The following is a 24,877-nucleotide window of genomic DNA, read 5'->3' on the forward strand; positions in this document are numbered from 1 at the left end:
AAATAAACAACTAACCACTAGAAACCAAAAACATTGCATATATTGTAGAAAAAGATACAAAAACACTTTTTGCTAACTGACACACAATCAGACTAAATCATTCCCGTTTTCTGTCTGTTAAGGTCACCTATTATATTTTCTAAGGGCCACACGTGAGAGAGAAAGATTTTTTTTTTTTTATTTCTTCAATTTCAGAAGGCAATGTACAACAATATTACACTATGGCTTTCAACAATTTGGGAAAGCCAAGATTATGATGAATGAATGAATGAGACTAACCTTGCATTCTAAGACACTTTGATCAGATTCGCATGTGACGTAAATCTCATCCACTGCCCGACGCAGGTTGTCGAAGAGGAATGCCCAGTATCGAGCACGCAGGTCCACTTTGCGGGGCTGTCTGGCTTTGGTGGGGCTCTTGTCAGTACCCTTGTCCAATACGGTTCCAGATGTGCTCTTACTTTCCACACCAGCATTCTGTGCACAAACAGAATATAATGGAAACACAAACCCTTCTGGCATTAACCTTTTTTACCTTAGATTATGTATATGCTAAATCCTTTTATATAAAGACTGAGATGACTAATGCATGTTAGTCATCTCTATACAAATGTATGGATTTACTCATACATTGTAAACCAGGGAGTTGATCTGATGTAAAAGAAAATGACAAATTGTTGGTGAAGAGGGCCCTCTACTGGAACAAGATGATATTCTAACCTGTTTTTTATTCTTCGGTTGTCCAGCGTTGACCCTTTGAGGCTTTGAACAGCTGCTGGCACAGCCTTTGGATTTTGCTTTAAGGGATGAAAGTAGACAGATAATGAGCCTTATTTACTTTCTAAAAAAAATATATGTTAACTGTCAATATGTTTGCATTAATCCAATGAAACTGTCACAAATCAACGATGACCAAAGCATGAATATGGTCATGCCAACCAATGCTCCAAAAATGTAATTCTCAAAATTAAGAACAAAAGAAAATTATGAATACAAATCTAAACAAAAGGGCCAAGAATACATTTTGCAGCTATCCAACTAATCCAGAAATGTTAAGGTCATATTTTTAAACAATAAAATCAACCAGACACCTCATTAAGCTTTTCCCTCGGCAACAAAAAAAAATGTTGACATCAACTAAAATGTAACAGAAAAACTAAGCAAACAGAGACAAACTTCACATCCAAAATACGTATAATATATTAAAGTAGAATTTAATAACTGGTGGTAAATCAATTCTTCCTCTGAACATACTTAAAGCGCTGGAAGGATGTCAGAAAATTCTGAGTGGATCTTTCTGTGTCAGATGGACTAAAGTCCAGAAGTCTCTCAGCTATTCCCAAATTCTGACCGTATTATTCAAGTCTTAAAAATATGATTAAACATCTTTTTAAAAAGCTTTCTACAGACACCTTGCAACTTTGATTTATAAATAAGCCATTTATTTGGAGAGATTGTAAAAAAAAAGCTAACAGAAGTCTGAAAAAAATATTAAAACTCTCTAAAATATGAGCAGAGGGTTAAGAAAGGATACAACGTAGCACTTAACTGTAAGTTACTTAATGAAGGCAAAATATTTATGCATTGATGTGCAGCTGAATTAACTGTAGTTTCTAAAACGGTGAGGAAAAATATTGTCATTTTTTTTACAGTCATTTTACTGTTGAGAGGCTGAAAATAAAATAAAAAGTCTCCTAATACAGTAATTTTAAAATAAATAGTTTTAATTCTCATGCTTTAATCAGTGCTCTCTGCTTATGTATGCAAGCAATATTGCTGTAAATTTGCAGCTGTCTTAGGAAATTCTGGCTCAAATCATCGTTTTCATACCACGCTCCATAAGCTTTAGCCACCCAGCCACAAAGACACAAATCAGATGTTGGCCTTGGTAGTAAAAGGCCTTTCAACTCGGCAAATATTTTCCTGACAAGCAAAGAGTGAATAAACAAACAGCACATTAAATATAATATCCCACCTCATATTTCATGTAGGCAGTCCTTTTGGATTACTATATTGCACTAATCAAAACTTTAATGAACACTGCAACTGAATATATAGTGTAGCTTTAATTAGTTTATGTCAATAGACATATCAATCTGGAAAGTGGGATAAATTGCTGCATGTCCACAGCAAACAAACCTCAAAGCATTACAACAAGCAGGATGTTAGCATATATAAACAGTCAGAGTAAAGTGCAGAAGACCTTGTGCTGTCGGGCACTTTTAATGTACGACAAAAAAACAAAAATAATTAAAAGGAATTATTATTATTATGCTATTGTGTCAAAGACAAAGAGTAACCCTCACGAGTGACCTCATGATGCATTCAATCAGAGGAAATCACACAAACATAATGGAGAGTGTGTGTATTAACTCAGCAATTACTTAATGAGTCGCAGTTCCATCTTTTCAAGTTCTGGTAATAAACCAACTGTCAATCTGCTCCCTTCTAAGAAGACTGGACTGCAAACATTGTACAGGTGCAGTGTAAACTCTAAAAACCTCAATGATTTTATGAACTCTACATTCTCAGAGCTGCATCTCCTCATCCTGCCCTCCTCAGTAATAAAAGTAATACCAGGGATTTTCTCTGACAACTTCTCGGAAATCCTGACTCCAAGTCTGCAGCTGAAAAAAAAGCTACATTTGGCTTTCATTTCAGCTGCCCAGTGAACAGTTTGAAAAATCCCCAACATACACTGCATCCATCCAACATTGAGCTTTATGTAAAATCAGCAGGATACTAAAAATAAATAACTAAACATTTGGCATTCACTAAAGAATACCTAAACACAAATAAACCAATTAGTGACACCCCCTGCACATGAATAATTTTATTGGTGAAAATTTTGTTTTGCATGCAGTTACCGACCTTCCTCCTCTTTGGTCTCCAAAGGGACACTCCAGGCGATCAAATTCCGAGCAGTGCGACCCTCTTCTGCGACTATTTTTCGCACTTTGTCGTGGCTGTTGGAACGCTGAAAGGAGGTCTGCAGGACAGAGAGAAAAACTTACTACAAATTTTCCCCTGGTCAATTAGTTTTCCACATACTGAGACATGCTTAAGAGCATTGTAGTGCTAAAATGTCACCAATTTCAACAATTTTGTTGTTGGTAAAATATATACATTTCACTTGAGCTACACATTCTTATTAAGAAGAACATGTTTTACAGGATCACACACGAGTAACTCAAGATCTCACAAAACTTTTATGTCTGGAGTTGTTGTAGTTTTTCACAAGATCTTGAAACGTATACTCGCTTTAACTAAGTGATCATAACACACAACAAATATTTAAATCATGTTAATGGTCACCAAAACAGGAGGGGTAGGGTGTTTCAGAGGACATTATGGTTGATACAGAAAAAAATATATTTAGGTTATTTAAAACATTTGACAGATAGTCCATATTTCTACAATTCTTCAAAATTAAAAACAAAAAATTGAGAATTCAGACTGGTAAATCATTAAACAACTTTAAACTCCAGTTTTAGCCTAGGGCACATCCTGAAATGAATAGTGTTGCTATGGTTACCTCCGTTTTAAGATATCCTGCACACAGATTTTGAACAGTTGAAATATACACAGCAGCAGAATGTCTTCAGGTCTTCAAACATTGATGCACACAAAGTTACACAACCTTACACAAGTACTTTATTGCTTTTAATGGGCATCAGTTGGGGGGAGGATTAATGATGTAAAAGGTTACTGTGAAATTGATGCATTTTTAGTATTTTCAAATAAAAGTATATTAGAAAATATTGTTCCAATCGTTGACCCGTGCTTGCTAATGTTTGAACCAGAACTGAAGACACAACATTGTAACATAATAAGCATAGGGGTGAGGTTTAATGGCACAGACCATGACAAGAAACAGCTAGAGGCAGAGGCTTTAAACACACTCTGTGCTCAGTGAGCATCACGGTTGACCTACACATTGAATATGCATCAGTGAACCTGACTGCAAACTCGAGTCAAAAAATCCTATGAACTAAAAAAAAACACAACAAACCCTCCCCCCAAAAAACATAGTCAGATTTTGCACCCTTTATCACAGACACATCAATATGGTCTGTGATAAAACATTGGATCAGCAACTCCCAAAATCACCGCCACATAGAGAAATGTCATAAAAATAATACTTGTTTATATGAAATAATCCGCTTTTAAGGAGGGAGATAACGAAGAAACAGCACAAGGCCTTTCAGTTTGGATCTTTCCTTCTTGTGTTTATCCTCCTCACAGAAATGCCTGTACCACTCCTGCACTTCCTCTAAATTATTGAATCTATACTTTGACTTGTGTGAAATCAAAATCAAAGGAATTAATTTTCATGTCGTTTTATAGTTGAGCTATAACCACCACCTGAAATAAGCTTAGTTAAAATGAGAAGCTGTTCTCCACTTAACTACGTACATGAGTCATGGAACAAACTGTGTCTTTACTTGGCTGCCTCTCAAACAGACTGTTGCTGCACAGAAGGAAACAATTCTTCTTCTGGTTTATGTAAAAAAAAAAAAACAAAAAAAACCCCCAGATATGTTCAGTTATATCTGAAGATGTGAGAAAACAAGCATTAACTTGGCATGATGTAATGCAACATGCCACTTCATTTAAACCTACCAGAATACATATCAACATGACTCATTTGGCGATACACATGCAGAAACAGCATGCGTGCAAATGTCTGATAGTATTTAACGTCCCTAAGGGAGATGGCCAGCTGACCTACTTTTGGTGAGCAAAATTCTTTACTTGTCAAATGGCGTGGCCTGGGCTTTATTCTGGTAACTAGAAAGACACTACAAAGACATAAAAGAACATCAAAGAACTGGACAGTAAAACATGAAAAAGTTGTCATGTAGGGAGAACAGGTTTACACTCAAACCTGGACCGCCAGTAGATGAAAGTCTCTTTAAGAATACTGTACCTACTCACAACTCCTAAACACCTGTGCAATAGCCGAGGTAAACAAAGAGCCTTGCAACAACATTGTTGTGATCCACTTAATGACTACTTAATAAGCTGTATGCAAGCTGTCACCTGGCCTGCAGAGCAGATAAACACTTTAGTGTCTAACTACTGTTATCTTACTTGGCCAGGGTGTCCACTGCCATGCACTACACCGCCTGTTTAATTTCAAGACAGTGCTGAGTAAGGGGCAAGTGTCAGGTTTCCCTCTTGGCAAGACCCACAAACAGACATAAGCATGAACAGAAAGGGAGCACTGACTCATTAGCAAAACATGGGAATAAAAACATTAGATCATACATACAGAGTAGAAGTAGAGTCTGTGAGCGGGTTCCTCGTCTTTATCCACTCCTGACATACTTAGTAGCCCATTCCATGCAACCTGTTCCTTCTAACCGGCACTGCCATTTGTCCAAGGTGACATCGTTGTCTGACAGCAGGACCAAAATAGACGCCCACTGTGTAGTCCACTCTGCTATATCATCTTGCCCAGCTGTGCCAACTCCTCTATCAAAGGTGATTGAGAGAGACAAGCAGAGAATGGCCCATCACTCCTTCCTTCCCCTTCCACTATTCTGTCCAGAGCTGTCTTTCAATAATCTAGCCTGAGCCCTCGGCACTCTGCTGAGTTAGCAGCCACTTCTCAGGCCTGACTTGTTGTCTGCCAGTCTCCTCTACTAGCTACTGTATGCAGCTTCCTATGTTTACAGCTCCCCTCGTCTTCGCTCCCAGCTCTGCATCAGATCCCCCGCTATCTCTGCTTCACGTCTCTCACTCTCCTTCTGCCACAGCGCTGCGCAGTCATGTGCATGCAGCGAGCCTGCCCCCTCTGCCCGAGGGATAAGAGTACAACTGCAGGGTGACACTAACAGGGCTCTGTTAGGGTGAGTTAACAAAACATATTATCCACAGAGGGATGCTCTGCATCCTATGGGTGTGATGACTCCAACGTGCAAAACATCAGAAAAGTTAAAAAGGATGGAAAAAGATGTTTCTTTTTTTTCTGAAAAATGTGTGCAGTACACTTGTATTCAATCTCCCCCACTTAATCCTTTGTAGAACCACATTCTGTTGAGAATCATTTGAGGTCTGTCTTTAAAGCTTTGCACATCAACAAGCTGAAAATTGAGGCCCTTGTACTTTTTCTTATTAAACATGTAGAAAACAATATACAATGTACATGAATTTATTTTGCAAAGATAATAAAATTATACTTGGATTAAAACATAGACTTTGGTTGCCAATTGATTTAACGGGATTTTATGTAGTCCAAGGGGCTTCTTGGAAATGCAAGACACTTTCTTCACAGATTTTAAATTGTTAAAAAAAATTACTCATGTTTGGCTCTGACATGACATCCAAATAAAAAACAAGACCTCAAATTCTTCAACAGTGACACAACAGAAGTTCACATGTTATGTCTGAACTCTCACTGTTCTGTTTGCAAGCTCTGAACAATTGAGAAGTTAACAGTAAGTTATGTTTCATGTTAGGATAATATTAGTGCATTAAATTAGCCAAAGTTGCTTTTATGGTTTGCCTGCGGGAAGGCAAAGCTAGTCGTTTGGTCAAACCTATTTGCCCACAAGGTATCTTATTAGCAGTAGACTTTAAGGGCATTTCGTTGATCAGAAAAGATGCAGCAAAGTTAAGCCCCACATGACTTTAAGACGATGATGTCCTAAGTTGGAAATGATGCTCATAAAAATCTGATGTGTAACTGAGTTGGCGTCTTTGATAACGAGCTGTAAATCCTGTATCATCATCAAACTGTGTAGCATTCCCATGTGACAATGTCATAAAATCTGAGTGCACTGCATACATGAAGAAGCATTTGTTTTAGTTGACCAAAACACAACATAATATTTTTCAACATAAGATCCATAAGATTTTTGAACAAGATTTTTGGTTTTGAATTCAGTTATGCTCCATACATTATTTTCAAAAGGACTGTGTTTAATATGTTGTCGTTGAAGCGCTGAAAAAAAGTAGCTTTATTGCCTTGTGATACGAGAGCCTAAAATAAATCAAATATATATCTAAATGTTTAATAGACAACAAAATTGTGATTTTATGCAGGATTATTGTGGGGGGGGGAGTTTGTGCTAGGTATACTAAAGTGCTAGTTTATCTGTTTTGATGTGCTTATACATCAAGTATTATTCTAGTGTACCTGCGTTTAATCAAAGACAAAAAAGACAAAAATAAATAAATATTTTACTTTTACCAATTTCATGCTTGATGTTTTTCAAATAGATTCATAAGAGACATAGCTATTCTGAAAATATCAAACTTGTTAGATAGAAGCAACGCAAGTCTTCATCTTCAGTAGCCATAACTACAGTAGAACAGTGCAAAAGAAAACAATGAGCCAATGGGTGGGTTACTGGTTTTACTCACATGTCTCTATTTTACAAGGACAATAATTATTTTCAGCTACATTCCCACATGTATGAGCAAGTTTTACATAATTAAACAACAGACAACATTTGGTTAAAATACTGGCGCTGCTGTTTCGAAAGGGAAAGTTCAAAGGGAACTACTTTTTTGAAGGTAGAACACCTACTAAAAGGTAAGTAAGCCCATCCCAGACATGTAAGCTAACCTAGCATGTCTCGGTGCAGCAAAGCAACTGTTCATTTGAGCCTTTAATGTTTCCTTATGAGCAAAGTTGCTGCTTTATACATACCTTAGATGAAAGCGTGGATGTACTTTTGCTTTTGCCTCCTCCGTGCGAGGAGCCAGAGCTGTTGCTCCCAGACCTTTCCCTCCCGTCAACACCTTGGCTAACTCTCGGGCCGAGACGGTGCTGGCCAGCGCCACGCCGTCTCCCATCATGGCGGTTGTCTTTAGACATCGGCCCGCCTCAACTTCAGTCCTTAGTGTTTGTCGGTAATGAACGCTCGAATGCAAAGTTGTCTTCTGGTCAGTGGTGATGGAAAAAACATGTCAGATAAATACATGACATTAAGGACAACCTACTCGAGTGGTAGCAGTAAACGCGTTGAGTTCATTTCTGTGACTGACGCCAAAATTCTCCAATGAAATTACAGTAACCTGGCAACGGCACAAGCAACAGCCAGTCACGTACAGTATAACGTAGGTTAATGGGTGGTACATATTTTGATGGGCGGGACTTTGCATTGTCTGCCATGGCAACCAGTGAGATCAGGCGGGACATCTACGGACGGTTGGTTGAGTTTACAACATGAATTTGTTTTCAAAGTAATAGCATTTAGTAAAAAAGATTACAATTCCTTAAATACAGTTTTTTTGGGTCAAGATCTCGGTTGGTAGTCGTGAAATAATACTAAACATAAACATCAAAAATTAAAATCATAACAACATAACCTGTACTTGCTGAAGCATATAAAAACCGTATTTAAAAGAAATAAATACACGTTTATTCTCGATAAACGTGTAAAGGCTTCGATAAACGCAATTTTCAGTTTGACTTCTAAGGAATTTTCAACCGATTATATACATTTATCAAATTAGAAAATAAGCAATTATTCCCATGCCTCTTTTAATTTGAAGTTTTTTACCGGACATCCCGTACTCCGGCGACTTTGAACATTGCTAAGGTAAACACTTGTACTGACAACCTTTCACGGTAATAACGTTTTTAATTTGTAATAACTGTATAAATAAGCTTAATTGCAGTTAAGGTATTTTTGTCTTGTTTTAACTGAAAGTATTTGTATTAACGTTGTCTTTGCTTTTTCTCTTCTTCTATAGTTTTTTCCATTTGCACAGTTTTCGCTATTCTTATTAGCAAATCTACCGCGAGACAAAAAAATAAATCTGTTTTGCTAGGCTTATTTAATCTTCTTCACTAGTCTCATATACTAAGCGCAGGAGTTATGTTTTCAATTTGGCAAGGTTTTTGTTTGAACTTCCACCTGCAGACCACCAGATAGCAGACTTGCATCGGATATTTCTGTTTGTCATGTTTACATTTACTCTTACTTACTTTTCAATCTATTTCTTAACAGATGGAACACACGCTATTCCTCTTCCTGCTGATGCTTCAGTTTAGTGTTGGACAGTTAGGCTCACCTGAACATGTCCATGAAGATCATTACATCGGGAAACAGCACAACCCTGACCATGACATGGCTGTCCTGCTAGGAGAAGAGGTTATTTTATATTTGGGTCATGTTTGATTTGTTAATCCCTTGCTAATGTTTCATTCCACTTATCTTTGCGTTTTTTAGAGCACCAGGGAAATAAAAGAACTCAGCCCAGCAGAGCAGAGAAAGAAGATGATGGCAGTTGTAGAGAAGATTGACACAAACAGGGACAATCTACTAAGTGCAGGTAACTTTAAGTAAGGTCAAAAAGGCAAAAATAGACCAGTTGAAATGCATTTTAATCTGGTCACATTGTGTGTCTTATTCTTAGAGGAGATAACTCTGTGGATTCAGCATGTCTACAAACAATACGCCATAGAAGATGCAAATGAGCGGTTCACTCAGTTTGATACTAACATCAACGGTGTTGTTACCTGGGAGGAGTACAGCTCTCTTGCTCATGAGCAACTCGTCACTTTTGATGATGACACTGTACTGGAGGACCCAGAGCAAGAGTCTCTTCGACAAGTAGGCTTGTGTTATACAGTGTCTTCCGAAAAGTATTCATGAAATCTTTTCACAAACTGTATTTTATTGGAATTTTGTATTACAAACCAACACATATCGAAGCACAGTTGTTATATTGTAGGTAAATGATACCTGGTGAAAAGTTTGTACATATAGAAATCTGAGAAATAAGGGCAGCATTTGTGGTAAACCCTGCTGAGTCAGTAGTTTGTTGAACCACATTTCCTCCAGTTACACCTACCAGTTTTTTGTGGGTATGTCTCTACCAGGTTTGTACATCTAATGATCAATTATTTGGGCCATTGTTCTTTAAGAAATAGCTCCCACTTAGTCTGATTCGGTGGGGGAGGTCTGTCAGCATCAATTTGTAAATTTGTCACAAATTCTCAGTTGTGTTTGGGTCGGTGACATTTTAATAAATCAATATGATTTATTCAGTCCAATTGGTCAAAAAATATTATCTTTATGCAGAGTATAAATGCCTGCCACTTGAAATATAATACTGCACCTGAATTGTGTCTAAGCAGTAATTTGCAATTGCAGTATTGCATACACTATTACGACAATAATTTACGATTCAATATATTGTGCAGCTTTATTTGATTCACATCAATTCTTTCCTGCTCTCTTGCCCTTTGTGAAGAAAACATCAATACACCATAATGCTGCCTCCACCCTGTTTGAAGGTGGGTGCGGTGTGTTCAGGATGAAGTATGCATCCTGAGCAGTGATAGTTCCGCTTTCAACAGATTCTCCACCTACTCTGTGAGTTTCTGCAGCCCTCACAATTTGTGGGGAAAAAAAAGGAAAACTTTAACTTCATAACTATGTGCTACTTTGTGCTGGATCGGTCATATAACATCCCAGTAAAATACACAGTTTGCTATTGTAACATGATGAAATGTGAAAAGGTTCAGGGGGTATGAGCCCTTTTTATAAAGCAAAGTAAAATCTCGCTGATTACTCCACATCCTTCTTTAACTGATGCTGTAACATATTCTCATATTACTGTTAGCTTCTCTTAAAGGAAAAGAGGCGCTTTTATTTTGCCGACATGGATGGCACACCTGGCCTCAACACGACTGAGTTTCTTGCCTTCACTCACCCATTTGAAGTCGATTACATGGCAGTGAGTTGAGTTTAGTTCTCATTCCTACAAAATCTGATATGATAATGCATTTCTTTGTTCAGTGTGGTTTGCATCAACTGAAATTGACTTTTTGTGTTTTTTTCTGTCAGGACTTTGCCATTGAAGATGTACTGAATGAATATGATGTAGATAAAGACGGATTTATCACCCTGACGGAATTTATTGGGACCGTGCGCAATGAAGGTAGGGCGATACTATCTTTTTTTTCCCCCCAATTAACTCTCTGCAATCAGCCTGTTGTTTTAAACTTTTGTTCTTCGTTTGGAAATCAGGAGAATCCCCAACACAGTGGGAGATTGAAGAATCTGTACGATTTCAAGATCTGTACGACCAAGATCAGAACGGCAAGCTGGATCGAGATGAACAGCTGCGCTGGGTTGCGCCTAATAGCTATGGTTCAGCAAGAGAGGAAGTAAGCTTCAGCGCCTCTATTAAAGTTAGCTGGAAGAAAAACATGAGCGTCCTTTACACTTATCAGGTTTTCATTTCTCTTTATTGAGATTGAATTTTATGTTAGGCCTTAAATACACAGAAGTACAACGAAAGCAAAAACATTTAGACAACAATGATTGTGAGGAAACAACCCAGTGGAACATGAGCATTCTGTATATTTGCCCTTTATCATGTCCCTTTAATCTACAATTTCTAAGGTGTAACAATTCCAAGGTTGCAAAGCTGCGACAAACTAAATTAAGCATGTGTCAACATATGAGGAGGGAGGCGGGGGTTGATCCTATTCTGTACTCTAAACACCTGTTTAATCTCTTTGTGGAGACTCTTCCACTGCTGGGTTAAAAAACACCCAAATTACAAATTACTCCCAAGTTATTCCATTTGTATAGTTTTTTTTTATGGGCAGCTATAGGCACGCGCAGTTTTTTTTTTCTTATTTCTGGATGATAATTCTTACGGGTGTAATGGCATGCATATTCATACCAAAAATATCCAGCACGACCCTGTCAGTTTTGGATGTACCAAATGCTGCATTGTTGAATACCTTAACACTTGTAGACTGTTTATCTGTGGAACTAAGTGCACACCATAATGCTCTGTTGCGCAAGCAGGAAAAAAAAAAGAGTAATCCCAGCTAACTCTAAAATCTGCTATGGCGGAGCATTAGGGTTCCTCTTGCAGCTGCAGTGGAGAAAGAAAGGTGGACAGAATTAAAACTTTGTGTCAAAGTTTGCATCCCTCAACAGCAATAACACAGTTACTCACTTAAAACAGTTAAGCTCAACGGGAACATCACTGGTAATGGGGAAAAGTCAGCTGACATCCAAATGGCTAAATGAAGCTAACTCTGTCAGAGGAAGATAGGTCTTTAAATATATTTTAGATAAGTCCTCAGCAGAGAGCTTTAAGGTTATATTTCAGGCTGAGCTATGAGTATTTGTTTAGTTCTGTGTTTTTTGCTATTTCAAATGGAAGCGTCATTGCAGCTATTAATTGGAAAGGCCATAACAATTTCACTTTATTGTCATCAACAGTCTCTTCACCTCATCAAGGAAATGGACCAGGACGGAGATGGGCAGCTTTCAGTGACAGAAATTTTGCAAAACCAAGAAATATTTATCAACAGTGAAGTTACAGACTATGGCAGACACCTCCATTTGTCACATGATGAATTATAACCATTATTTATAACCTCATTGTTGGCTTCTCTCTGTTTCTTTGAGTTCTTTTCCCTTTTTGCTTTAAATTGTGAAATGGGAACTGTGATACTAGTATATTTCCAGTAACTGGCACATGAACAAAAAGTTCTAGTTTGGTAATTAAAATGAAACAGGTAGTTGAAACTGGATATCGACATACACCACATAAAAAGACAGAAACTTTTTTTTTTCTCACTGTCTAAAGTCAAATCAGACCACGCTTCTTATGTTACAATTATCAAAATTATTTCCATTTGCTAAATCCCAGAAAACTTAGCAGAGAATTTTTTTTTTTTTTTTGTAATTTTCTTCAAATTTAGAAGTTTACAGTTCAGAAAAAGTGATCATTTTTTTACTGGTTTCAGTTGTATTGCTTGTGACTTACAGTTAATGAAAATTGAGTTTAGTAAGAAAATTCTAATACTACATAAAGCCAGCTAAAAATAATATTTCATATAAAAATGGCAGCTTATGAAAAATTATGCACGCTATGGAAATTCAGTACTTGCTCAGGGCTCCATTTGCATGAAACATTCATTCAATGCAGCATGTCTCAGAAGAGATGGATTAATATAGATTCTCTGTTGGCTTTCACATTAGGAGAGCTTACTAGTCAATCACAGTGATACCACGATCATTTGGTAATATTGCTAATGAGGACAGGGGCCAAGTCCTGCTGCACAATGAAATTAGCATCTCCATATATACATTGTCAGCAACGAGAAGAATAAAGTGCTAGATGACATTAGACTTGAAAAAAGAGTGGACCAACACCAGCAGATGACCCAGCTCTCGAAATCACTGTCTGTGGAAATGTCCAACTGGACCTCAAGCAGCTTGGATTATAAGCTCCTCCCTTCATCCATGGCTTAACACAAGGAATCCCACAGTTGTGACAAATGTCTTGGACACAATTGCTTAAGAACATTTTCTACCACAATTTTTCCTTTCACTCAACTTCCCATTATTATTGTTGAATACATTACTACGTCATCTTCATTAGCAATGACCTTTGGTAGCTTAGGCTTCTTGTGGAAGTTATCAGTGACTGTTGGACAACTCAAGATAACAACCTTCCCCATTATTGTGTAGGTTATATTGTGTTGGCCTGAATTTTGACCTAATATTGGGTGAAATCAGCGGTTATCAAAATTAATTCAAAAGAATAATTTAACCCCACTGTGTTTAATGAGTCAATATAATAAAGGACATTTTGAATCAAATTACTGAAATAAAAATGAACATTTGCATGATATTGTAAGTAAAACCTGATATGCACCAGTAAATGTCATCCACAGGTTTTGTAGAGCCGCTACAAAATCCTATACTGGCATCCGTATTATGTCACCACTAGGACAAATTGCAACGTACTCTACTAAATTGCAAAACTTAGTAAGACATTTCTGTTGTTGTGTGATCCTTATTGTGTATACCCTGGAGGAACAGGAAGACTTGGTTCCGTTTTAAACCTTAGATAAACATTTTAACAGAAATTCAGAAGAAAAGCATTTCCTCTGGTTTCATGTGAGCATTTATGAGAAGTTTAGAAAACTTATTATCTTTCACATACAAGGAGAAGTTGCACGGGCTGCTACCACACGTGTCAGCTCAGCTACGGCGGATGTTGACCCGCTTCTGCTATTCCTTATTTAAATGACATGACTAAGAGAGTGAAAACCGCTGCAAGTTTATTTCCTGAGTGTGCCATGATGCATTTGACTTGCTTCGCGCTACAGCCTGCTACACCCCGGAGGGTTTGTGACTGATAGCAAAAGTAGAGATTTTCAGCTGGGATTAATTTAAAGCACTACCAAAATGGCCCTACAATTTAAAGAGTCCTTCTGGGTGAGTATAGTTTAATGATACTAATTCCTCTTTTGTATTTTATTTATGTGTAGTTGAAAGCTGAGGAAGCGTCACAGGAGAAAAAAAAAGTCCTTGTTGCAACTGTTTTACTGGAAATTTGAAAATAGTACATTTTAACCTTTTTTGTATTTTGTTATTTTGTAACCATATTCTTTTCAAAGTTTGACTTTTTTTGTAAGCTGACTTCAGATTAGTCTTTTCTTTATATCTGCTCATACGTTTTCTGTTACTATTACTGAAACAAATTTTAACGTGTTACTTTTGTCAGTGGCTCTGTTTCCAGGAGAGCCACTTGTGTTTTTCTGTTACAAGAAGCAAAATTGTGTTTTACAGTGTTACTGTATCTTCTTGCATATAACATCAGTTTGGGGTTTTGCTTCTTTGATGTTATCATCCAGGTTCATTATATCTTTTGAATATTTCCTATTAAGTGCCAGTGCTCTGCGTTTTTAGGTTCCTGATTCATTTTGACTCCCTTATTTACTAAATAGAAGCACAAAGAGCTCAATGATCAGACAAGACCATCAGCTAAATGTTTCCATTTGTCTATGTTTCCTTATATTTTCATTCTATTCCAAGTTTGCATATGTAAAATCTCACCACGTTAGGGTGCATGTGAAAATTTGACACTGGTTCCACCATAGCTGTTTCCATTCAGAATCCTCCAACTGACAATTTGCCTTTCACCCTAAATGAGCTGCAGTTAAAACACATAGATGAGGGGGAAAACACATTCATTCAAATTAACTGAGCTGTAGCAATGAATCTTCTGCTTCTTTTATGAAGGGGAATGACTTCATCAGCAACGTTGGTTATGAAAATCTTATTCAGAGACTTAATGAGGGTCGGCGTACGTGTAAGGATGTGGAGGACCTCCTGAAAATGAGGTGAGGTGTCTTTTTTGAGGTAATTTATGTCTGAATTTCTAAATGGAAACTTTTATAAATGTGTTATGTGCGCAGAGCGTCGGCCGAGGAAAAATATGGCAAAGAGTTGGTCTCAATTGCTCGAAAGGCGGGAGGTTCGGCGGAGATTTGGTAGGTGATCTGGGTGGGGAGTTTTTGTAGCCAAAAATACTGATCATTATGTGCTACGCAACAATGTCTAAAAGACATGATTGTCTGGCTTGTCGTAACAGTTTTCGATTTACTCTCACAGCACTCTGAGAGCATCATTTGATGAAATGAAAACACGTAAGCATACAATATTCCAAACCCCCTCAAAAATCAGCTTGCTTTTTCTTAAATAACGTCTGTGACTGAAAGTTCTCTATTTTCACTGCATGCTCTGGTTTCTTTCAGAAATTGAAAACATTGGAAACTTGCACATTCAGCTCTCTGGGTTCCTGAAGGAAGAGGTGAAGAGAATGGAGGAGTTCAGAGAGCGACAGAAAGAGCAGAGAAAAAAGGTTCATGTCCATTTTTTTTTCTGGTGACTACATATCAAGGAAATTTAGGGGAGTTCCTTCTCTCTAACATGAATTAATGTCCTTTCCAACTAGTTTGAGGTCATCATGGAGAAGGTCCAGAAAACAAAAGTCTCTCTCTACAAGAAAACCATAGATGTAAGGTCAATTCATGTTTTCATGGCAATAGATATCAAAACTTTGTTATTTGTTTTTTTGAGAACCACAGTGTATGTCGCACATGCAGCACTTTATCAGTTTTAGCTCATGTAGATTCTGCTTTCATACGCAAGGTCTTTATATTTAAATATTTAAATATTTATATTTAAAGACCAAGTAGTTTGTAAATATCTATGCAGTGCAGTGGACATATAAAATGTGAAATGTTTTGCAGCTAGGAAGGAAGTGGCAAGTGTTTTCTTGTTTTTTTTATTACTTTTCCTCGCTGTGACCTCTTTTTTCAGTACCAAGCCCCCTATAATCTTTCTTCCCTGTCTAAGCTACACACTGAAAAGCACACACACAATGTATGGGTGTCATTGGTTTCACATTGTCTCTGTTTCCTACTCTTACAGTCTAAAAAGTCCTACGAGCAGCGTTGCAGGGAGGCGGATGAGGCAGAGCAAACGGCTGAAAAGCTGGGTAACGCACCCACGGCCACTCCCAAACAGATTGACAAGGTAAGTGACGTGTGACTCTCAAAAAAACTTCACCCTCCATTAGATTTTCTGAAAATTTGAACATCAATCAATCAACCAGTCAGTTTATTCACTCAATTTAACACATCATCATTAAGTCACAAATGCCTACTCTTAAATTTCTTACTCTACAGGAGTAGGAGAAAGGAAGAAGAAAAGTCTTATGTAAACCTGTCCCTTTATCAATTATTAAAAAATACATTTCGTGGCCATGTATATTACATCAGCTTATAGGATAAGTTACAAACAACGTCATTCTCCTCATTATTAACTCAGAAGTACATGAGAACTTTTAAAGTGGGGTGTAAAAGTTCTCATGTGGTGCGTGGTGTAAAGCACCACGCACTAAAATTCACATTTGCTTTAAAGCAGAACACACTGCTGTTCTTTTGAAATCACACTTCCTTCTGTTGTTTCTATCACTTGAGCTTAAAACAAAATAAACCAGTCCAAATAAACCTAATTAATTGCAAAAGTAATTAATTTACAAAAGTTTGGTTTATGGCTTTGGTTTATGACCAAAGCTAGCAAAGCAGGCAACCAGGAAACTTTGGAGCACTTTGTGCTTCCTCTATGCTGACAAGCTTTATGGAGATGCTGGGTTTATTTTTCCACCTGCCCACACTGAAGACACAATGCCTTCTTTAGTGACTGCGGCGATGAGGGGAATTTCAGCATTAAATTAAGCTCCGCTTGCTGAACACCTCCATAGAGCAATTTGCGAATTGCCTCCATGTCAAGCTCCACTGGTGCAATAATTCATGCAAAGAGTCCCAACCCAATCTTGAGTGTGTATGCTCCACAGTATGCATGCATTTCAGTTGGCCAACAATTCCATTTGAATTAGGTTTAGGTCAATTCCATTTTGAATTAGGTCCATTTGAATTAGTCTGATTGCAACATTTCTATTTTGTGAGGAACTAAATTATGGGTTTTCATTTGCTAGTAGCCAGAATTAACAACCATAAAAATGAAAACACGTATAAACAGACTTGTGTTGTACTGCACCAAGTGTATGGAATCTATACACACATATAAATAAATAAATAAATTTTGAGCGATTTTATGATTTACTGTAAGAAGCTCAAACAGGTTATTTTAGGCAGATGTTTAGTTCTGTAAGATTTTAAAAAATCAGTCCACGAACACAAAAAATGTATATCTAGATAAAATAAACCATACATATTCTACACAAATATGTTACACATGTACAATCCTTCGTGGATGAATTACACTTATTTAGAAGTGAATTATTTGGCAATGATTGGTGAACATCTTATTTAAATATGTGAGGTAAACACAAACTTTTATAATTCAAAGTAACAACAGTCTTTAGCCCCCAAATCAAACAAAACATTTTCCTATTAGCTATTGATGATAGAAAAACGCATTAAACAATCGTGGCATCTAAAAATAAAAACTCTTAGAACTCACATTCTCACTTCCTTTTTTGCCTTTCTCAGAGCTCATTGCAGAGCTTACTGCAATGATTAAAATAACAGGTTCAGCATAACATATATAACATAGCATAACAGACATGATGCTTTGCTTCTCATACTGTATTTTGGTCATGTAGGCATTCCTTTGGTCTTTGGCATTATTGTTCTTTTGGAACACATAATTGTGTCCAACTTTCAACCAAATTAGCTGCATTTTGTACACCAATACCAATGGCCGTGAAATAGACCCTCAGAATAAATCTACCACCACTGTTGGATTGTGGATCCTACTACTAGTTTTCTGATTTATGGCTTGCTTAAGCCTTTGCTCTTCCTAAACATTGTCATCAATTTCTTTCATCAGTGGGTGACAGTTTTAATGTTCTTCCCAACATGAGCAAAGTGATGACACATCCCACTAATTTGGAAGTAGCTCTAAATCTACAATTCATATTCTTACATCATCTTAACTGGGTTGCTTCTTCTGAATATCAATCTGTGCTGTGAGTTAAAATATGTTATGCTGAAAGAGAAACTACCTGATGCATATAGTTATGATCAGTACATGTTAAATAGGTATCTTATTACTTCCAGCACCACTTAAAAACTCATTGAATATCCAATGCTTGTAGTTACTTCTTAAAATTTTTATTCAACCCTGAAAAACGTCAGCTACAATACATCTAAAATTACAGGTTCTGTGTTGTAAAAAATGAGACTAAAGCTTTTTACACCTCATTTAAATGTGATATGTATCCTATACAATTCAACTTAAAAATATGTTGAAATAAAAAAAATCTACAAAATAAAAATGATGCAAAAATGAAGTTTGTGTACAATCTCAAACTAATACTTTGTTGAAACACCATTTGATTTCATCTCAGCATCAAAGTCTTCTTTGTTTGGAGTCAATCAAAATCCCACTAATAAGGTTGTACTCCACTGTAAGGGTTTTTCAAATATATTGGATTGTGAGGCTCTGGCTTCCTAACAGAGGGACTCAAAGATTTCTTGTCAAGACTTTCTTGGGATTTGAACTGTTCATTGCTCCATCCACCTTGACAAAAGTCTGACTTGCATCATAAAAATCCCATGAGCACGATTCTGCCACCACAAAAATTCACTGTTGGCATTGTTATGATGATATATGTGGTTTTCCAGACTTGTCAGACTTACCTTTGGGTATATCTGACAGTTTGATGTTTTCTTTGGAAACAAAGGCTTCTCTCTTTCAACCCATCTTCTCAGTTCAGACAAATGGAGAATGCAGGGGTTGTTTATCACATACAAAACACAACCAGTGGCAACCAGAAATTTCCCAGCTCCTTAAATTTTATTGTCAGTTAACAAAGATGTGTCAACAAAGTATTAGATTAAGGCTATGCACATTTGTACAATTTTTATTTAACTTTACGGGTTGTGTCACATTTGATTGGCACAAATGTGAAAGTAGTTTTTCCTCTAAGATGATCAGGTACCGCAATGAAAATGAACTAGCAACAAACAAAGACAAAAAGAGGAAAAAACTCATGACAAACTCAACGTTAAAAGATTAAATAACAGTCTGGTTCCTTTGAATCAAAGCATGAAGAAACAAGGGTGACTCTAACCTAAAGAAGAGAAAAAAAATAAAATGCACAATTTTTTTTCCTCTGCCATTTCTTTTAGATGAACAACAAATCAAAGCAGTGTAGAGAAACTGCAGCTGAAGCCGGTAAGGAGAAAGACGCTTGCTAATTTAAGGAGAAAGAACTTGTAAATTCATGTTTTATGTTATAATCCAATGTGGTTTACCAGGAATATGTTTTTTTCTGAATATTGGTCATGTTTACTTCCTTTGTCTTATTAATAATCAAAAAGTATAATATGCAGAATCTAAACACAAGGTTGTCAAGTGTAAGTGTTACTTTTATATTTCATATGTAAAACTGGTGTGGATTGCCTTTAGAGAATCAGTACAAGTCAAACATTGAGCAACTTGACCGGGTTCGACAAGAGTGGGAGTCGACGCATGTTGAGGTCTGTGAGGTAAGACGCTGTTGTTCCTTTCTAGTTGTTACTTAGAATATGCTTTTTGGTTTGGCAACACCAACGCAGCGCCAGAGCAGCAGTGGCATGTCTGTTTTTTCAGTCAGGATATGTAACACCTCCCCTTAGCACACCACATACTAAGTCATTATTCTGAAAAAACATTTCCATGACCCAACTCTTCCTGAATGTGATAGCATCAACAAGACTGGAGCCCTACAGCAGCTGTGAGCATCCCGATAAGTTCAGTTACAGGTGAACACTGTCAAAGCACAGCATGTTCCAGCACAGAAGGGAACAAAAACAAGGCAGTAAATAAGAAAGAGAGTCATAATCGTGAATATGTTCTTTAATGCCAACAAATATGAGGTTTAAAATATGGAGTTGCAACTAGAGGCTAACCACATTTCTGTACACCAAAACGAATGTCTTCCAGATATTTCAGCAGCAAGAAGAAGATCGCATCAGTGTCATAAGGAATGCTTTGTGGGTGCACTGTAACCAGCTGTCGATGCAGTGTGTCAAAGATGACGAGGTCAGCTGGTTTCACACCTATTGAGCTGTCAGGGATACGGCGCCAAATATTTACTCTTCCTTCCTGACAAACCTTTTGTTTCAGTGTTGTGAGAATGTGCGGAATTCGCTTGAAAACTGTGACATCATCACAGACAACAACAACTTTGTGGAGATGAAAAAGTGTAACTTGACGCCCCCAGGTATGTAACGCCTGCAGGCTTCCTCTCAACATCTAACATCTAACATTTGAATATGTTCTGTACTGAGAAGTCATTTCAATATTATCTTTCAGCTCAGTAGGCATTATATCAGGGCTAGGTGGAGCTTACTGAGTCGATTTTAATGCCTCTTTTTTGCCCACAGCTCCGATTGAATATCAAAATTACTATGAGAATAATGCTTCTCTGCAGAACGGCAGTGCTGGATTTGTAGAGGGAGTCAAGAAAAGGTTGGATTATGACAGCCAATAAAAATTATTGTTATCTCTCTCTCTCTCTACTTTTCTGTCTCTCTCTCAATCATGTTTTAGTGGACTTCTCTAACAACTTTTTATAATCTTTAGGATTTCAAATCTGCTGCCAGGAAGCTGTACATTTGGCTCCAAGCTGACCATCAATGAAGGAGTGTCAGAACCTCCTGGTATTGTACCTATGTTATTCAACTCATCCTACAAGTTTTCATAATGACTCGCCAAGACAAAGCAAGATGAATAAAAGCCATAGCTTGCTTAAATTTAGTTGATAAACCTTTTCTCAACCGGTGAACTAACTTGTAGCTTCTCTCTTATAAAAATAATCTCCACAGAAATATAGGTTTTGCCTGTGAGTTTTAACCATAAACACAGTGCAGCGCAAGCATTGCAATAACTTTTAAATCTTTTCTACATTTTGTCACGTGACATCAGTTCCATTGACATTTATGCAGCAGATCATCATGAAGTGGTGCAGAATTGTGAAGCGGAAGGGAACGACAGATGGGTTTCTAAATTTTACAAACAAAAATCTGAAAAGTACAGTACACACACATGAACAAACTCACCCTTGAGTCAATACTTTTGCTGCAATTGCAGCCCCTTAAGTCTATATGTTCAAATCTACCAAATTTGTAGGTGTTGAACTTTTTGCCCACTCTTAAATGTCTTTGAACATCACATCTTACGTTTGACTTCAGATTTTCAATTGCATTTAGGTCTGGGCTTTGACTGGGCCATTTCAGCACATGAACCATTGTGCTGTAGCAGTGACTGTATGTCTAGGACAGGTAAACCTCAGCTCACAGTTATACTTTCTGTGGTTTTCCATAGTCTTCATGATACATTAGTGAATATTTGTTCACTAATGTATCTAGAAAACCTCAGAGACCATCACAGGACACCTGGAGAATAAATTACATGCAGATGGACTCTATTTACTATTTAGGCCAACCGTTTGCATTGGATTTTATTTAAATGTGTCAAAGTAAGGAGGGCTAAATATGTAGAACCTTTCAGATTTTCATAATGTAAAAACACATGCAACACTTCTCCTTTACAATTTTGCAGTGCTTTGTGTGGGTGAATCACTTTAAATCCTAATGAAATACATAGATGTTTGTGGCTGTAGCACAACAAAAGTTTACCAAGGCTCTAAACACAAACCTGTTTCAGTCAAAAGAGAAACAAAACTCTAGAGACAAGACAGTCAAAGCTTTTGTATTAACCCAGCAGATATTAAAACGAGTTACTAAATTTAGGACAAAAACTAGTGCACTCTTTTTAACAGAGGTAAAACGACAAAACGAGAAAACGCTGTCATGTCTTCTAACATTTATTTGGATGGAGGAATATTTTAAACAGCACTGCTCATCTACTGAGTGTTTAGAATAATGATACTGAAGATTATTTTCAAAAGATTTATTAAGCTGGATAGAAGATGACATAATTAGATCAAGACATTTATTTTCATGGCCCATTTTATTTAGTTGTTAATTGCAACTTTCAACCTAATAATTTCAACCGATTGTTTGTCTTCAGCAGGAACATCGGATGGTGTATATGCTTCCATTCCTGGATTACAGCATTTCAACCAGAGCACCAACGAGTACAAGGCTGTATACGACTATGTAGCACAGGTCTGGTCATTGGCACTATAGATTATGTAGATGTTCCGTTTTTCTTGCCTTTTAGGAACAATTTGTGAACTTGACTGTTCCTGTTCTTCTTTTAGGGGCAAGATGAACTCTCAATATCTGTTGGGGATATTGTGGTTGTGATACATGAGGGAGAAGATGGCTGGTGGACGGTACAAAGAAATGGTCAGTCTGGTCTGGTTCCGGGTTCTTATCTCGCTAAGGAATAAGTTTTCAGGCCAGCCCGTTTTACATGTACATTTCAGAATGGTTTTGTACCTTGAAATCACAAAGCATCTTTGTGCCATGCATGCTTTCAGAAAAGGTCTCCCTGACAAACCACAGACCCTCCTGGTCGTAGAACATATTTCCAAAAGAAGGGCTATTTTTTTTGTTCTTTACAATCCTTTGAATTAACGGTTGATCACAACACACTGAACCACTTTATGCCAAGAATCCAAACTAAAGAAATGTTACATACATACTGTAGATCTGTAAATAATGGCACTTACACATACAGCAGTTAGTGTAAACCTAATATACTTTGGGATCATCTTACTGTCTCCTTCTCAAACTGTTGGCAACTAAGTCGTGCGGATCTTTTGCACAGAAACACGGGACTAAAACTTCTTCGCACAATTTAGTTCAATGTTGAGTCTGAAGTTTTAAAGGTTTTGTATGATTTCTGTTGTTGTCTTTCATGTAATTTATGTCTTGTTTGCAAAAAGTAAAAAAAAGTACATAATTGTGAAGTTTCCATTGGTATTTATAAGGCATGCTAGTACTCATATTAAGATTTGAACCTTTTGTAGGTCGTGTATATTAGTCCACTGCTGTCTTTAGTGTCTGAAAGCTCTTTGGTGAGAGGCCACTCATTCGGTAGCTTTCATTTATATAAACACAAGAGTCACTTTAAGAATGCAAAAACAGTCACACAAGCGACATGTATAGGCAACATTGGGGTTGTGTGATTAAGCAGAGTTAAAATAAACATATAAAATATGACAGTCTAAATAATAGCAAGCCCTATTTCGGCTCTGGTTTTACTTAGCAGGAAATAAAGATCTGGTCTTTGACGCATTTGAGATTATTTATATACACGTGCCTAGAAGCATCCTGTGGACTCCATGCTCTCATTATTAAACAAAGACGAAGCAGAAACTAGTAAAAGCTATGCAAGAAAAAATATCACTTATGTGAGTTGTTAAAACCACCATGTATTGAATTAACTTATAGTCCTTTGTGCATAACATCATAAAGGTTATCACATTCTTATTGGCACACTCTTCTCAACATTGCTTCGGTTTTTTGAGGTTTGTGCAAGTTATTCAAATTATACCACAGTTCAGTGGTGTCAAAGTCTTGGCTTTGGGCCATTGCAACATCTGCATTCGTTTTGTGTTTGGGATCATTGTCCTATTGATGAGCCAGTTTGGACCAAGCTATTGATTAGAAGGCCTCACATTTTACTCCATAATACTTTGCTATACAGAGTGAGCGATTGAGCAAATGGCTGAAAAACGAGTCCAAATTATCTTCCACCACATGACGTCTGAGGTATGCTAATTTTTCTTGCAGATGCTTCGCACACTAAAGTCGAGTCACAATGAAGAGGCAGTCTCTGGGCAACAGAAACAAGCCATATTTGTTCTGTGTATTTTTAACAGAGTCCTGTAGGCTTTAATATGTAGCTCTGGGGTTAGCGATTTTGCAATTTCTCTGAGAATTGTTAACCCTAGGGTGAATTTGCTCAACTCTAATTTTATTGATATAACTGTAGATGTTGACCAGAGCTAAACAGGTCAATAAAAGTATATACACAATTACATTATTTGTACAAAACAATATTGTTTAAGGCAGCAAAGTTTGACTGCAGAAAAATTAATCTTAAATTGTTTGGAAATGGCATTTTAACCGTTCCCAGAAAAACTGACTGCAGATTTCTGTCTGTCCTAGCATTGGATGAACACTTACCTTCATGCACCAGATGGGTCAACCAAAGAAATCTCTTGATTTTATTGAGATGATCAATAAATCAACTGTGTTTCATTGGTGTCAGTTGCCAGATACTTTCCAATTAAATTCCATGGAAGCAGCAACCTTTTATCATTTTGATTTCATTTGTGCTTCATACATTAAGTAAATGGTACAATCTGTTAGCTTTAAAAGATAATAGCATAATTTTTAAAGGTTACAGTAAAAAGATGTGGTCTTTTCCATATCTGGAAAAGTCCACATCATCTCTGCTGCATCCTGAAGAAATCATTGAATCTAAAGTCTGAATTTCATTTTACATAATACTATTTTGAACTGAGCTTCTTACAACTAGCTTGGGGACAATCTGAGAATTTTAGAAACTGATATAACAAGAAAACACCATAATCTTGACAGAAAAAAATTGGATAAGAAAAAGAATAAAGGTGTTATGCAGATGTCTGAACAAAC

General features: G+C 37.0%; 3 protein-coding genes across 10 annotated transcripts in view; 2 read left to right on the top strand and 1 right to left on the bottom strand.

Moving 5' to 3' along the window:
* The window catches only part of scaper (S-phase cyclin A associated protein in the ER), a 64,936-nt gene extending 56,945 nt beyond the window's left edge, over positions 1-7,991 (bottom strand). For 2 of the 6 annotated variants that reach the window (XM_023347296.1, XM_023347292.1), the window contains exons 1-4: positions 7,661-7,991; positions 2,872-2,989; positions 721-797; positions 280-477 (exon numbers count right to left, since the gene is read on the bottom strand). In XM_023347296.1, coding sequence (XP_023203064.1) covers positions 280-477; positions 721-797; positions 2,872-2,989; positions 7,661-7,828 — 561 coding nt within the window. In that variant the 5' untranslated portion in view covers positions 7,829-7,991. Of the gene's footprint in view, positions 1-279; positions 478-720; positions 798-2,871; positions 2,990-5,275; positions 5,697-7,660 lie in introns of those variants that run through there. The other 4 variants (XM_023347304.1, XM_023347316.1, XM_023347320.1 and 1 more) reach the window with 2 other exon arrangements.
* A 531-nt stretch (positions 7,992-8,522) lies between these two features.
* On the top strand, positions 8,523-12,353 carry rcn2 (reticulocalbin 2). 2 transcript variants are annotated; one of them, XM_014468491.2, is made up of 8 exons: positions 8,523-8,555; positions 8,967-9,110; positions 9,189-9,291; positions 9,376-9,572; positions 10,588-10,701; positions 10,812-10,905; positions 10,995-11,134; positions 12,210-12,353. In XM_014468491.2, exons 2-8 carry the CDS (start codon positions 8,967-8,969, stop codon positions 12,351-12,353), a joined length of 936 nt encoding a protein of 311 aa, XP_014323977.1. In that variant the 5' UTR covers positions 8,523-8,555. The 2 variants fall into 2 exon arrangements, with proteins under 2 accessions (XP_014323977.1, XP_023206422.1); XM_023350654.1 differs by having other exon boundaries at positions 8,549-8,584.
* A 1,440-nt stretch (positions 12,354-13,793) lies between these two features.
* Positions 13,794-24,810, top strand: LOC102221102 (proline-serine-threonine phosphatase-interacting protein 1). 2 transcript variants are annotated; one of them, XM_023350638.1, is made up of 15 exons: positions 13,794-14,219; positions 15,027-15,127; positions 15,203-15,277; positions 15,399-15,433; positions 15,542-15,648; positions 15,742-15,804; positions 16,221-16,325; positions 19,451-19,496; positions 19,731-19,810; positions 20,247-20,345; positions 20,430-20,526; positions 20,690-20,774; positions 20,889-20,965; positions 22,341-22,435; positions 22,531-24,810. In XM_023350638.1, exons 1-15 carry the CDS (start codon positions 14,190-14,192, stop codon positions 22,660-22,662), a joined length of 1,227 nt encoding a protein of 408 aa, XP_023206406.1. In that variant the 5' UTR covers positions 13,794-14,189; the 3' UTR covers positions 22,663-24,810. The 2 variants fall into 2 exon arrangements, with proteins under 2 accessions (XP_023206406.1, XP_005798340.1); XM_005798283.2 differs by having other exon boundaries at positions 13,797-14,219; positions 22,338-22,435.
* The last annotated feature ends 67 nt before the right edge of the window (positions 24,811-24,877 follow it).

This window comes from Xiphophorus maculatus, chromosome 2 (assembly GCF_002775205.1).
Source record: "Xiphophorus maculatus strain JP 163 A chromosome 2, X_maculatus-5.0-male, whole genome shotgun sequence".
NCBI classification, from domain to species: Eukaryota; Metazoa; Chordata; class Actinopteri; order Cyprinodontiformes; family Poeciliidae; genus Xiphophorus; species Xiphophorus maculatus.

What these genes read in the sequence shown, in the direction of transcription:
- rcn2 (XM_014468491.2), top strand. Translation starts at nt 8,967, where the DNA reads ATGGAACACACGCTATTCCTCTTCCTGCTGATGCTTCAGTTTAGTGTT. An exon ending in CTGTCCTGCTAGGAGAAGAG is followed by an intron (nt 9,111 to 9,188) that starts GTTATTTTATAT and finishes TGCGTTTTTTAG; the next exon opens with AGCACCAGGGAAATAAAAGA. An exon ending in AGCAAGAGTCTCTTCGACAA is followed by an intron (nt 9,573 to 10,587) that starts GTAGGCTTGTGT and finishes TATTACTGTTAG; the next exon opens with CTTCTCTTAAAGGAAAAGAG.
- LOC102221102 (XM_005798283.2), top strand. Translation starts at nt 14,190, where the DNA reads ATGGCCCTACAATTTAAAGAGTCCTTCTGG. An exon ending in GAGGACCTCCTGAAAATGAG is followed by an intron (nt 15,128 to 15,202) that starts GTGAGGTGTCTT and finishes TTATGTGCGCAG; the next exon opens with AGCGTCGGCCGAGGAAAAAT. An exon ending in TATACGACTATGTAGCACAG is followed by an intron (nt 22,436 to 22,530) that starts GTCTGGTCATTG and finishes TTCTTCTTTTAG; the next exon opens with GGGCAAGATGAACTCTCAAT.